This window comes from Aquarana catesbeiana, linkage group LG03 (genome assembly GCF_042186555.1).
Source record: "Aquarana catesbeiana isolate 2022-GZ linkage group LG03, ASM4218655v1, whole genome shotgun sequence".
NCBI classification, from domain to species: Eukaryota; Metazoa; Chordata; class Amphibia; order Anura; family Ranidae; genus Aquarana; species Aquarana catesbeiana.
The window spans coordinates 602,537,468-602,552,366 of record NC_133326.1 but is presented as its reverse complement, the minus strand read 5'-3'; the positions used below and the strand labels follow the sequence as shown (position 1 = coordinate 602,552,366).

Genomic DNA, 14,899 nt, shown 5'->3' with positions numbered 1-14,899 from the left:
TGTGAAAAGCTCATGTCCAGGATTTGGAAGTGCTGGGGAACAGGTGCCATATTCACCTTCTCCCCAGTACTGCCCCCACATACTTACTGCTTGGGTTGAATGAATGATGTCCTGAGCTCACAGAACAATGCTCACATGTCACCAGGGTGGATTTGATTTAAATCAAATCGATTTAAATCACTAATAAAAAGGCTTGATTTAAATCAACCCGATTTTAAATCATAATTTTTTTTTCCCCATAATTTTTGTTTTATGGATAATTTGTACAAACAAAAGGTTATCATACAGCATGTGTCAAATAATACTTATATTGGAAGAATGATAAATACAGTATGTGCGGTTCATCTGATAATAATTTGTACTCTTAATGGAATAGTAATTGTTAAGCATGGATGAGCAGTTGGACCATTTTACAGTTTAACGTTTTAACAATTCTAGATTCCTTGCCAAAAACCCATTCTAACTGAGTAATTTAGAGTATGATAAAATATAATAAAATAAGATCTAAAATAGAAATAAAATGAAAACAAAAATATAAAAAAAAAGAATAAACAAAAAATATATATAAAAATAAAAAGGGAAGGAGAAGCAATGACAGAAAATGTTGTACCTATGTGTAAGAAAGTCCAGAGGCTATGTGGAGCAATGGGATCATTTCCAAAGGGATTTGCAGAGGGCTAAGGGCATGTTGTAGATAATTTATCTCAGTTCCAACCTGCCCAGTGAATTAGAGAGAGAGGCTTTATTATACCACTCAGAGTATTTAAACATCATCATAATTTGTGTTATTTCTGTATTAGTCAGAGAACTTTCCATGAATGTTTGCCATCTTTTAAAAAAGCGGTTTGTTGAGTTGAAAGAGTGGTTTGATATGTCCAATTTTTCAATATATAGAATCATTTTCAGATCTTTTTTCACTATTGAGAGTGATGGTGGAGTAGGGACCGTCCAGGATTTTAGAATGGCATTACGTGCTGTCAGCAGACCTAATAGCCATGTCCAGGTCGATATGTTGGGTTTGTGACTGGGATTAACATATTCCAGAATGTCATTGTGACCAAAAAGACATAACTTCGGATGTTTAGCTATCTGTGTTGAAGTGATGCCAAAGATATAATTGAGTATTCTGTGCCAGAATGTTGCTATCTCTGGGCATTCCCAGAAACGATGTAAGAGAAAAGGGCGGAAGGACTTGCACCACGGGCAAGTAGCAGCTGAAGGGTCTTGTTTATTAAACAGGAATAGAACGAAAGAGCAACTGTCTTCTCTGTCCTGCAGTGGCTCCTCCTCTGACCCACTGTTGACTCACCGACCGTCCCATTCACTTTAATGTGACGGCTGGTGATGTGGCAGTGACACAACAAGGTGAGGGATGTGGCGGCAGCAGGTGAGTGGATGCCCGCTAACAGGCGCTGCCATGATGGATCTGAACTGACAGGTGCTCTTTAAATGTAAGGACTTATTCTTGCTGGTAGTTACAATCTTTAATATTTACAAACAAAATGAAGGTTTCCTATTTAGAATAATAGGCTGTCAGGTTAGTAAAACAACAATATCAGAACCGATTCAATCATAAAGTTTGTAGTGTACATAGATTTGCAAAACAATAGGATAGAGGAATATTCCTGAACTTTGTTTTAATTCATGGTCACTGTGACATTGTGTGAATGCATCAATGCAGTGCATGTTATCTCAGCTTGCAGAGCCTTGATTCATTGAATGAGTTTACCAAAAATGTATATTGCAGAATATACAGCCTCATGCTACATAACTAAGCTGCATTTCATGCTGAATAAACTAAATTATTCATGTATCTTAAATAGAAAGCTATCTTTAGATAGATTTTTACTCCAAAAGTATTTTATTAAAATACATTTCATAAAAATCCTAAAAATCTATTTCAATCAAAAAAATCTGATTTAAATAAAAAAAAAAAATCCATAATTTTTTTGATTTTTTTTTTTTTTTTTTTTTTAAATCATTGTTTTTTATCCACCCTGCCTGTCACCTCGTAAAAGTCATTCTGTGTAGCAACAAGGACCACTGATGCTGGACAAGAAGAGGAAGGAGCTGTGATGTCATCTGACTGGTCTTAAGACAGCTGGATTTGCGATATACAAAGTATTTTTTATTCTTTTAGTAATAGGGGGTGGGGGGATTTCAGAGAGGGAGATGTGATGGTTTTTCATTCATTTTTCACATTCATGCACTATAATACAGCCAGTTTATATTTAGAAAGCTGAAAGTTAGGCAGGCCATAGACGGTACAAATTTCTTTCCTGCATCCACAGGTTGCAGGAAAGAAATTTGCCTGATTCCCCTATCAGCACAGAGAGCACTGATGGGAATTCCTCCTGCCGAGACACTGTCCCTTCCCAGGGGGAGGGCGGGCAGGGGAAGCCTTCCCCACCAGGAGAAGTGATTATTGCTAGTAACTATAGCAGCCCAGCCGCTTGCGATAATCGAAAGCAAATCCGGCAAGCTGGTTGTGCCCAAGTTGATCGATCAATTAACTTGGTAGATTCAGCCTGCTCATGAATGGTTTGAATCTTGGCCAGTTACTGCTGAACTGACCGAGATTCGAACCTTGTATGGCCAGCCTTACTGTGGTTGGTTGCTGCTATAAAAGCTCACCTTTATCATATTTTTACACCTAACATAATTACCTCCCTCTATTACAATTAAACCCACACATTTTAGTTCCATTGGGTTTCATTGGGAATCTATACACCCTCATGTGCACAGTAAAACATATACAGGGGGTCCTCAGGTTACAAACAAGTTAGGGACTGTAGGTTTGTTCTTAAGTTGAATCTGTTTGTAAGTCGGAACAGGTACATTTTTTAAGTGTAGCTCCAGCCAAAAAAAATATTTTTAAGCTTTTTGGATAACATAGGGATAGATTATCACCCCTGTAACATTGGTTTTGCTGTGTGTGCCCCTGTTCAGAATATTTCACCTCACTTTCTGCCCCAATGACAATTGGATTTTGAAAATTTTGAGTTGTTGTGGAAGCCTTGGTGATAAAGCATCAGTGGAGACACATTTTCCCCATAATAGCTCTTACTTGAGTGACTTTCCCTTCCTAGGGGTAGATTTCCTCTCACTTCCTGTTGTCTCCCTCCGTTTGTAAGTAGGAGTCGTTTGTAAGTCGGATGTTTGTAACCAGGGGACCCCCTGTATACCAGAATCACCCATTGTAACTGGCAGCCATGCCCACTGCAGCGTCCAGCAGTCTTCTCTCTCAGGCCACGGGAAAATCTGCAGTTTATATTTTGTATCGCTTTTTCTTTATAAAAAAATAGAAACCTTTTACACATCTGCTAGGGTTTTTTTCACTTGGTCTCTAATGCCTCTTAAATGATACCTCACTTTACACCATCATAGTCATAACCAAACCTCAAAGCAAATGGGGAAGTTTCAGAACTTTTTTTTTTTTTCCCTTGTGCCACAAACAGTTTTAACCACTAATAGCAGTAATCTCATACTAAAATAAGTGCTGAGCAGCCGTACTGTGCAGGCATTAATACACTATAGGGTTGATTTACTAAAATTGAAGAACTTCAGCTTCAGCAACCTGAAGGTTCCTATGCACATCTGCACCAGATTTTGCACTCTCCAGTTTTTATAAATCACCATCATATTGCCAAAAGTGGAGACCCCTCAGGTGGTTCTAATGAAGGGTATTGTTAATTATACAGCACACAAAGACATTTTTGGATAATTGTGTGATTTTAGTATTGCGGCAGCAGTTTAGGGAAGGCTCTTTTCTGTCCCAGCATGACTGCGTCCCTGTGTACAAAGCCAGCTCCATAAAGATATTTTTTGAAGAGTTTGGTTTGGAGAAACTTGGCCTGCACAGAGCCCAGACCTCAGCTCTAGTTAACGCCCTTGGGATGAATTAGAATGCCAATTGTAAACCCGGTCTTCTCATCCAACATTAGTACATGACCTCACAAAAAAGTATTTTGGCTGAATGAGCACAAATTCCTACAGAATCTTGTGAAAACCCTTACCAAAAGAATAGAGGCTGTTGTAGTCACAAAGAGGGGCAAACTCATATTAATGCTCATGTTTTGGAAGGAGATGTCTATCTAGCTCATTTAGGTTAGCCAAACTTGTCATTATATTATGTTAACAGTAACATACATGTGTAGAACTTTGAGGCATTTTAGTCTGTGGAGAGCAGTGAACATTGGATGAGTTGTGGAACTTTTATGGTTTTTAGACAGATCTAACCTTTGTGCAGTACTGCATTTATAAGCATTTGAGCCATTGTTTCATAAGTCTACCAAAACAAGACACAGGTCCAAACCTATTGTATCACTTGCCCTTCCCTTTAGATTGTAAGCTCTTATATGCAGGGACTTCCTGACCCTCTTGTCTTGAATTGTATTGTAACTGCGCTGTCTCCCTTTATTTTGTAAATCGCTGCGCAAACTTTTGGCGCTATATAAATTCTGTATACAAATAATAATCTTCCTCCCCTTTATGGATTAATTATATAGTAAATATGGGGACCTTTCATATACACATCACACCAAATATATTTTATGGTTAAGTCGTAAAATGCAGAGTGCAGTGTCCAGCGGAAAGTGGTATCCGATGTTGGCAATAGAAAGACCCTATTGAAGTATGAAGTAGTGGTCCATACGTTCATGCAGGTCAAAGCAACAGATTGTTTTAATGCCTCCTTGCCAGCAGCCTTTTCTCCACTACCAATAATCCGTACTTCCAGGTATAGTGATTATCTGCTCTTCTCTCCCCTTCATCTTATGTAACAGCACTGGTACTTGGTGATTGGCAGTGCTGTCATATGGGAGTAAGGAGAGTCCTCAGCCTGGTGTAAGCTCTGTATGCAGGTTTGCTTTAAGACTATGCATTTACTGTATATATTAGATTATGATTATAATAGAGTAACATACATATAAATTTGCATAGAGTAACATACATATAAATTTGCAAGGTTATTTGTCACAAGTATGTTGTCTTGTTAAAAGAGAAGTGTGAAATGAAAAAAAATATATAAAAAACTCACCTGGGTGGGTGCAGCATCTCTATCCAGTGCTGAATCTGTGTCCCCCCCTCTACACCAAAAAACGACACCCTCACTTTCCTTTAACTGTCAGCCGCATGGACTCCTGAAAAAGTGAACACAATTTCACAAAATGTGTTGAGATTTATGATGCAACTCTGTCCACCTTTACATCATCGAGTCAAAGACATTGTTTGACAACATGTAAAAATTGATTTGATTCACAAATTAGATTGACCGCAGTAAATCAGTGCCTTGTGTAAAAAGTTTTTATATGTTTCGTATATGAAGATTTTCATTTGTGATTTTAATAAAATACAGATTTTTTTACTTCTTATGTGTGTGGAGGTACCTCCAAAAAGTCCTGTGGGCACCCATTTTTGACTTTCTGTGCATTTTGAGGAATGGAGGTACATCACCTAGGTGCAAACCTAAAACTGTTTCTGCTTTCTATGGGTAAGCACTGTTGACAGTTTTTTCTTCTTTGGTCTCTCCACAAAGGGAAATAAATATTTCAAAGGAAGGGAAGATGCATTTCATCAATCAGAATTAGGTTGCTGATGTACAAGGCAAAATAAAGTAAAACCTTGGATTGCGAGCATAATTTGTTTGGAAACATGCTTGTAATCCAAAACACTCATATATCAAATCGAACTTCCCCATAAGAAATATTGGAAACTCAGATAATTCATTCTACAACCATTTACTCATCAGTCCTTCAGTCTATAATCCATTTAAAAAGATTATAGCAATGTGATCGGTTGTGTAACCTTAAAATGTCCATCCACAAATGGCAGCCTCCACAAGGGGATTAGAAGCAAAATCCAGCAGGAGCTACAGAGTATAAAAGAGAAGAGAGGCGCCTCTAAGTGTAGAAATATGGCTACATTTAATGAAGGTACAACATTTAGCAACTCGCATGGTTGATGATTAAAACGGGTACATTGAAGTATGCAGGCATCCGGGGTAAAGCTGTTCACATAGACCGTTCTCCGCACCGCCGGCTCTCACCGCTGTCAGTCTGCAATTGTGATTGGGAAGACTACCCTGCATTTGAGCGATCTGAAAGCGAAGCTGGAAGGGATGACAGCGGTGGTGGTGCAGAGGACAGTCTATGTGGACAGCTTTTACCCGGATGCCTGCATACTTCGATGTGCCTGTTTTAATCATTAACCATGAGAGTTGCTAAATGTTGTACCTTCATTAAATGTAACCATATTGCTACACTTAGAGGCGGCGCCTCTCTTCTCTCTTATACTCAGTTGTGACATAACGCTAATCGTATTGCAAAACCTCGCTCGTTTATCAAGTTGAAATTTATAAAAAAAATGTGCTCGTTTTGTAAAACACTCGCAGACCAAGTTACTCGCAATCCAAGGTTTTACTGTATTTATGATGCAACTTTGTCCATCTTTGCATCATTGAGTCAAAGACATTGACAACATGTACAATTTGTACACGTATGTGTACATAACAACATGTGCACATATACCACACCAGGGTGATTCCTCTGCTCTTTGTTGCCTAATCTTCTACATACTTAAGTTTATATAGAAAACAAAGTAGACGTTCAATAAATAGTGGCTTTCTGCACCATTTTTATTGATCGACTTATGGTCATTTCTGGGTTATAACTCTTCTCATTCTTTTTACTGCAGCTCCATGGGGAAAGAGACGCTGGAAGACCTTCCACACTGTGCTGAAGGGGATGCTGCTCCTCTTTTTAAAGGTATAAAATTGTTCAAGCACTAAGCTGGCGCTAAGTATTTTATTTATTATTATATCTACAACTTACTAAGTGCATTATTACTAAGCACACTAATATATTGTATAACTTTAATGGAGTTCCCCAAGACCTGAAATTTGTTTCAAGGGTTCCTTTATAGTAAAAAGGTTTAGAATGACCTCAATAGACGTACACTTTGCTGAAAAATGCTGTCAGATGGATTAGAGGCTTATGCCGCGTACACACGGTCGGACTTTTCAGCTACAAAAGTCCGACAGCCCGTCCAACAGACTTTTGGCGGACTTGCGGCAGACTTTCTAACGAACGGACTTGCCTACATACGATCACACAAAAATCCGACGGATTCGTACGTGATGACGTACACCAGACTAAAATAAGGAAGTTAATAGCCAGTAGCCAATAGCTGCCCTAGTGTGGGTTTTTGTCCTTCGGACTAGCATACAGACGAGCAGATTTGTGGGTCCGGCGTTACGGCGTAAAGATTTGAAGCATGTTTCAAATCTTAAGTCCTTCACATTTGCGGCTGAAAAAGTTCGCTGAAAGTCCGGGGAAGCCCACACACGATCGTCAGCCAGCTTTGGTCCGTCGGCGTCCATCGGACTTTTGTAGACGAAAAGTCCGACCGTGTGTACGCAGCATAAGAGTTCTGTTCATTTTGCATCAGAGTGTGACATACACACTGAGCTCTATAATGCTGCTTGTGGTTTACTGCTCAGTGACTTAAAGTTTTCTCCTCTTGGCACAGAAGATGTGCTCACTGGGATACGTGGCACCATGGTGCCTGTCTCAATGCTTTTTAAAATTTTCGGCACAGCTAGAACCTTTGGTTTCCAGAGTCCAGAAATGCTACACATCCTCTTTTCCCTCTGACCCTGTTCAGGAAGCAGAAATCAGAACCTCCTTCACTTGAAGATGTTATGAAGGAATAAATTAAGGAACATTGATCTTGTAGTGGAGGCGGTGGAGGATTTTCCTTTCCCTGCTTTTAATGAGGTATAAAGCTATGGCTTCTCGCCAAACGCTTTCCACTGTAGACACACAAATTCATGTGATGCGCACTAGTCTTTGCATAACAGCACCTGATTCCCCACAGCCAAACAAACCGCTATGGGTACCAAGAGATTGTTTAAGTCTGACAGAGGCCTATATAAATCATGGGACACAAGAAGCTCAGTTGCCCTAAAAGAAACTAGTCTAATACTCTCATGGGCAGAAAAGTACATTTCAGCATTGACAACAAGCTGGACAAAGTTGTGGCCAAATATATTAATCTAAACATTTCAAAGACATGGAGTGTGGCGCATCCTTTCTGTTATAAAGCAATCCCTTTGGAGGAGCCTTTGAGCAACCATCCTACATACCACAGATCAATAGATCACAGCCTTTTTGACCTCAGACTGCAAAGCTCAGTGTCCATTGTTTCTGGTGAGTGGGGTCACTGAAGGGGGAATGTGGCACCTCACACCTTGCAAGTTTGGAGCACTGTTGTACTTTATTCTATTACCATATGAGCACCAAGCACTTTTTATAGATTTGTTTATATTATATATTTTTTGTTTGCATATTGATTTGTATGGCACAAGCATATTGATTTATAAGGCACCAGCTACTATGTCCCTGAATTGTTTTGATTAATATATTTTGCCAGCGCTGTTTCATATTTTCTATCACTGATCAAGGTTATAGCACCTTTGCACAGCTGCTGCAGTTTTGCATTTATTATATTTGAGTACCTTAGCGCGAGTTTTTGAATAGCTTTAAGGTTGTGGCCAAGACCTGGGATCCTCTAGACTTCACAATAGATGCTCTGGTGATTCCTTAAACAAAATTCCAACTGGTTTATGCCTTCCCTCTGATAAAGATCCCCCACTTGACTGCTGCACAAGATAGATAGTACTCAGACTTCTGGCAGAAGAGCCTTGGCCTCTTCCAAACAGGCTAGACTTGCTGCCCCAGGATCCTTGTTCCATCCTGCTTCTCAGTCACTGGCTTTAATGGCATGGCTGTTGAAACTCTAAGGTCCCAAAGTATAGGGGTATCTCTGACTCGGTTATTCCTTCTTTACTCAGACCAAGGAAAAATCCAACTTATACAAGAATTACCATCACACATGGAAGGTCTTCTTTGTATCTTGTGAGGACAGAAAGCTTAACTCTAGGAAATACTCTATCATTGGTATTTTGGTCTTTCTTCAGTCTGGTCTTGACCAGCATCAGGTACCCTCGTGGGACAGGTTTCTGTCTTATCCATCCTCTTCCAAAAACCTCTTTTCCTTCAAGATGCTTATATAATTGCCCCAGTCCAGTCTCCTATGTCATCTTCAGATCTCATTCTTGTGCTCTCTGCTCTTCAGATTAGAGTCATTCCTTTGGAAGATCTCACCTGTAAGGTTGCCTTCTTGGTTGCAAAAGGACAATGTGGTTTTGAGACCAAACCCTTCCTTTTTACCTAAGGTGGTCTCTTACTTCAGTTTCTATGAGGACTTTCCTTACAGAAAACCCCCTGCTTCCTGTTCCACTACTGCCAGGTGGATCAAACCACTTATTTCTAGGACATACACCCTTAAGGAAAAGGTTCCTTTCTTTCCTATCAGAGCTCACTCCACCAGACCTGTTGGTGTTTCTTGAGCTTTTCAGCATCAAGCTCATCTATCCAAATTTTGCAAGGCCACCACCTGGTCCTCTATTCACACATTTTACAACTTCTGCTAGGTAAACATTCAGGCCTCAGCTGATGCGAGCTTCGACAGCAAGGTGCTTCAACTGTTGTCTGAGAATTTTGTTTGGGTTCCTTAAACCCTTGTGTTTCTTGTGGGCCTATTGGCAGTTCTATGTTGCTATGTTTTTGCCCATGGTCTATGAATACAAGCCCTGTGCCCTGTACTGTATAATAAAGATAATAGGAATTTTGATTTACCTGTAAGTTCCTTATGTTGGAGTACAGGACACAGGTCACTCCCCTCTGTATCTTGATTATTCCTTATTGCATGCTAAAAAAACTGGAGCCGCACTGAGTGGGCAGGGTTATACGGGTACTCTCTAGGGGTGGCCCTAGCAAAGTTTTTGCCAATATCCAATCATCTGAAGGTAGCAGCATATAACCCAAGGTCTTTGAATACAAGTCATGTGTCTTGTACTGTACTCCAAGATAAGGAATTTACAGTTCTTTTCATTATTTTTGACTGGAGTTTAGCTTTAAAGGTATCCATATGACGCTTTTCTATATCCTTTGAAACCTTTGGCAGGATGAGTACAGGGCCGACTTCCAGTTTCCTGAGGAGGTGATCAGCATCCATCATGCTCTAGCTGAGAGAGCCAATGACTACACAAAGAGACCCAATGTCTTCCGTCTGCAGACTGCTGATTGGCGGGTATTTCTCTTCCAGGCTCAGTGAGTAATATGTATCACATTGTATGTTAACACCCCTGTTAGAAGTACATATTAAACTACTTGTTAGCTGATTATTTCAAGCAGTTTTCCTAAAAATAATAAAAAATGTTAAATAGGCAATTCACCGAGGGGGCTTAAAGTCATTTCACAGCTCACTAACAGGCAAGGAAGAGTGGTTGTACTGAGAAACTCTGGCTATTAGAAGTGTCACAGATGTGACACTTTCAGGGTGTAGCACACATGTGTCAAACACAAGGCCTGCGGGCCAAAAGCGACCCACCAGGCCATTATATTTATCCCCTGCACCCAGGGCTTATTTTTTTTTTCAGCTGGAACGTGGTGGAACTCCTACGCTCATCACTGTCACTTGTAAACATCTCAAGCATCTCCCCACTTCTATTCTTGATAGGGGAGATGCTTGAGATGACCAAAAAGAAAAAGATGTAGCTGCACTCAAGTCTGCATGGTCGGCCAGACGGAAGAGCCAAAGAACTTCCCTTGTAAGCTCTGCTGTGGAAAGCCAGTTGAACACAATTAGCAGTCAGCCCACACTAGGGATCGAGGTATATGCTACACCAGGGGTGTCAAACTCAAATTCATTGTGGGCTGCATCAGCGTTATAGTTGCCCTCAAAGGGATGGCTGTATCTGTAAGAATATATAAATTTATCCAGGGTTTTTTTTTTTTTTTTTTTTTTTAAGAGCAGTGGGTGCGGCCAAAGTGCACTAACAGTGGGAGGATCTTAAAGGTGCAACGAATGCCAGGTGTGCGTTATGTGCAGAGTTCAGGGATGCGCAATGTACAGAATGCAGAGTTCAGGGATGTGCTATGTACAGAGTTCTGGGAGAGAAGCTTTACTAATTAGAGCTCACTTGGAAGCAAGAAAGCATTTTGGCTCTCAGGATCTCAAATATTAATTTAATATGACAATGTAATATTCAGAAAGTACAATTATTTTTCTTTTTAGATTTAAGTCAAAACAGACTGAATTTAAAAAAAAAAAAAAACTGATTTAGCACTCTGACAGTGAACTATGACTGGTAAGAGTAAAAAATGTTATCTGCATTGGAGCTCTTCGGTCCAAGAGAATGATTGTATCAGAACAGAGAGAGCTCTGAGAGTATGGCTAAAGCTTCTTATTATCTGCTGCCCTATCTATTGCTTAAGTCTTGTGAACTTAAAATTGCCAGTTTTTAGTAATCAGCAAAACATCTTGCAAAATAGTTTTGTAGCCAAGAGCTGCTCAAAGTTTGATGTCATACATAGTGTGAAACAAAATATATCATTAAATGTTTTTCATACATCCATTGAAAATGATGTTCTTAGAGAAATTCCAGCATCCCAGGCAAACATAGAATTCCATGAAGATGAGTTTGGCCACCAATCTGTAACAAAATGTTTGTTCCTGCTGGTTCTTGGGTTACAATCTCTACTGAACTGTGGAATGCATTCCCTGCTCTATGCTTTTGCCCAGCACATTTCATGGAGAGCCAACGCTGCATTTAGCAATTGTTTTGCATAGCTGTTATGAATAAATCATTCTGCTTTGTATCCTCATTCTTGTCAGGCAGATAAGTTGGTTGTCTTGTTTTAGTCTTCAGTACTCAACCTGTCAGTGCTGGGTTTGTCTAGTGAATATAAATCTTTGGCGTGAAAAAACGGTTATTAACATAGGTGGGACTTGCCTTAGTCCTGAGACCGCACTTATTTTGAGAGACGGTTGTGAGAAAATTAAGGTTGCTTATGCTGGCCATGCCCATATAGAGTAGTGAATGATCAACCATAGATTTGAAGGTTTATATTGATTGTAAATGATTGTTCAAATCAGGGCTCGACAAATCCCAGGCAGCCCATCCACTACTGGCACCAGGCGCAAGCAACTCCCACCACCCGACGATTTCAGCTCCAACATCTTAAAAAAAAAAAAAAAAAAAAAGCAACGTCAGCTCTGCTGCCCACCCCCGCAGCAGAGCCAAAGTTCCCCCTCTTCCTCACATACCAGCGCCCCCTCCGCTAGAAGATCCACCGTGGCTGTGCGGAAAGGCTCCATCGTATCTCCCCTGACCCCCTCCCCCCAGGGCACCAGCCAATCCGTGCATACCGCAGTCCACCTTCTCGCCATCCCCCGCGTGCGGCAGCAGAGTCCAGCTCACACAGCATGCCACACACGACTACAACACACACACCAAAAACCTCAGCCCCAACAACCTCAAGCGCCTAATCCCCACACCCTGAGAGCCTCAAAGGGACATGCATCCCTCAAAACCACGCAATGAGAAAGCCAGCCCACCCAGCAGCACCGCAGCTGAATAAGACAGCTGCCTGATTCCCAAACAAACCAATTAACACAAAAATCGCCCACGGTTGCCTGCCCCATTGGACTGGAAGGGCAAGCACAAGCAGTCTATAGCTTCCATCTCACTCTGTCACTTCACACTCCGAACAGAAAATGGACTCAGAAAAGAAAAAGGATACACTGCACAAAATATCCGGTGCTTCACATCAGAACACACTCTCCGCACAAGTCAAATGCCCATGATGCCTGGCTCCGGTCCTCTTCATGTGCAAATCCAAGAAACCTGCCAACTCTGTCGCCGAAAACAAAGCCCTGCCAGTCAAAAAAACCTGGCTCCTAACTTTTTTTAGCTGGCTACTAGATTCAAAGCAAATTTGCCAAACCCTGGTTTAAATAGCCACACACCATAATAATCATAATAATAATTTATTTCCACTATCTATTTGTGGTAACGTGTAATAATTGCTGCAGTACAATGTGCTATTTTTTTTACAAATGGTACCCCAACAGCCGTCTGATAGATATGCATTGCAGCATGGCGAGTGGCAACTCACTAGCATGCCTGGCAATGCACTTGTAAAAAAAATAGTGCATGCACTGTTTTTTGACAGCGCATGTTAGTGTCATGCAGTGCATATCTGTCAGCTGGGCATTAGGGAGCCTCAGTGCAGTAAAAAAAAAATAGAGGGGAATTTGTGAGAACTGGAGCAGACAGGATCTGGAGCAGTTGTACATGTCAACCAATCAACTTCTTCAGTTAGGTCCATATATATTTGGACACAGGCACAAATTTTTTTTTTGCAGGTATTTACCAAAACATATCCAAGCTATAGTAATATAATGGATATAGGCTGAACGTGCACACTCTTAGGTTTCATTTGAGGGTATGTACATCCAAATGGGGGGAAGGGTTTAGGAATTACCGCTCTTAAGATTAGCCATCCCCCCTTTTTCAACGGTCCAAAAGCAATCGGATAATTGAATCAAAAGCTGTTTCATGGCCAGGTGTGGACTACTCCTTCGTGATTTCTTCATCAATTAAGCAGGTAAAACATCTGGAGTTGATTTTAAGTGTGGTATTTGCATTTGGAATCTATTGCTGTGAAACTACATCATGTGTTCAAAGGAGCTGTCCATGCAAGTGAAACTGGACATTGTAAGGCTTCAAAAACAAAAGAAATCCATCAGGGAGATAGCAGCAACATTAGGAGTGGCCAAATTAACAGTTTGGTACATTCTGAGGAAAGAAGAACACACTGGTGAGCTCAGCAACATAAAAATGCCTAGACGTCCACGAAGATAACAGTGGTGGATGATCGCAGGATCCTCTTTATGGTAAAGAAAAACCCATTCACAACATCCAGACAAGTGACGGACACTCTCCAGGTGGTGGGTGTATCATTGTCAAAGTCTACAATCAAGAGAAGACTTCACGAGAGCAAATACAGAGGGTTCACCACAAGGTGCAAACCATTCATAAGCCTGAAGAATAGAAAAGCCAGATTAGGCTTTGCCAAAAAACATCTAAAAAAGCCAGACCAGTTCTGGAAAAGCATTCTTTGGATGGATGAAACTAAGATTAATCTGTACCAGAATGCTGGGAATAAAAAAGTGTGGAGAAGGATTGGAACAGCTCATGATCAAAAGCACACAATGTCATCTGTAAAACACGGTGGAGGCAGTGTGATGGCATGTGCATGCATGGCTTCCAGTGGCACTGGGTCATAAGTGTTTATTGATGATGTGACAGAAGACCAAGGCAGCTGGATGAATTCTGCAGTGTTTAGAGATATACTGTCAGCCCAGATTCAGCCAAATGCACCAAAGTTGATTGGACGGCGCTTCACAGACAGATGGACAATGATCCAAAACACACTGCAAAAGCAATTCAGGAGCTTTTGAAGGAAAAGAAGTGCAATGGCCGAGCCATTCACCTGATCTCAACCCAGTTGAGCATGCATTTTACTTTCTGAAGGCAAAACTAAAGGCAGAAAGACCCACAAAGAACAACTGAAGACCGCTGCAGTTAGAGCATGGCAAACCATCAGAAAGGAGGAAACCCAGTCTTTGGTAATGTCCATGGGTTCCAGACTTCAGGCAGTCGTTGCCAGTAAAGGATTCTCAACAAAATATTAAAAATGAACATTTTATTTAGGATTATATTCATTTGTCCGATTACATTAGAGCCCCTGAAAATGGGGGGGACTGTGTATAAAAATGGTTGCAGTTCCTAAAATTTGTACTTGATATTTATGTTCAACCCCTTGAATTAAAGCTGGAAGTCTGCACTTCAAATTCATTTGGATTGTTTCATTTTAATTTTATTCTGGTGCAATCCCCCACAACGTTTTTGTCCCATTTCCTTACCAAATCATGATATAAAATTATATGCTAAAGTTATTACAAACGTATTAATGGATCTCCTGCCATC

The 14,899-nt window shown here is 40.6% G+C and overlaps 1 protein-coding gene across 6 annotated transcripts in view; it reads left to right on the top strand.

Moving 5' to 3' along the window:
• PSD4 (pleckstrin and Sec7 domain containing 4) overlaps positions 1 to 14,899 on the top strand; it is a 138,408-nt gene that overhangs the window by 110,597 nt on the left and 12,912 nt on the right. For all 6 annotated transcript variants that reach the window (XM_073622105.1, XM_073622104.1, XM_073622109.1 and 3 more), the window contains exons 12-13: positions 6,694 to 6,764; positions 10,027 to 10,172. In XM_073622105.1, the coding sequence (XP_073478206.1) occupies positions 6,694 to 6,764; positions 10,027 to 10,172 (217 nt within the window). The remainder of the gene's footprint in view (positions 1 to 6,693; positions 6,765 to 10,026; positions 10,173 to 14,899) is intronic.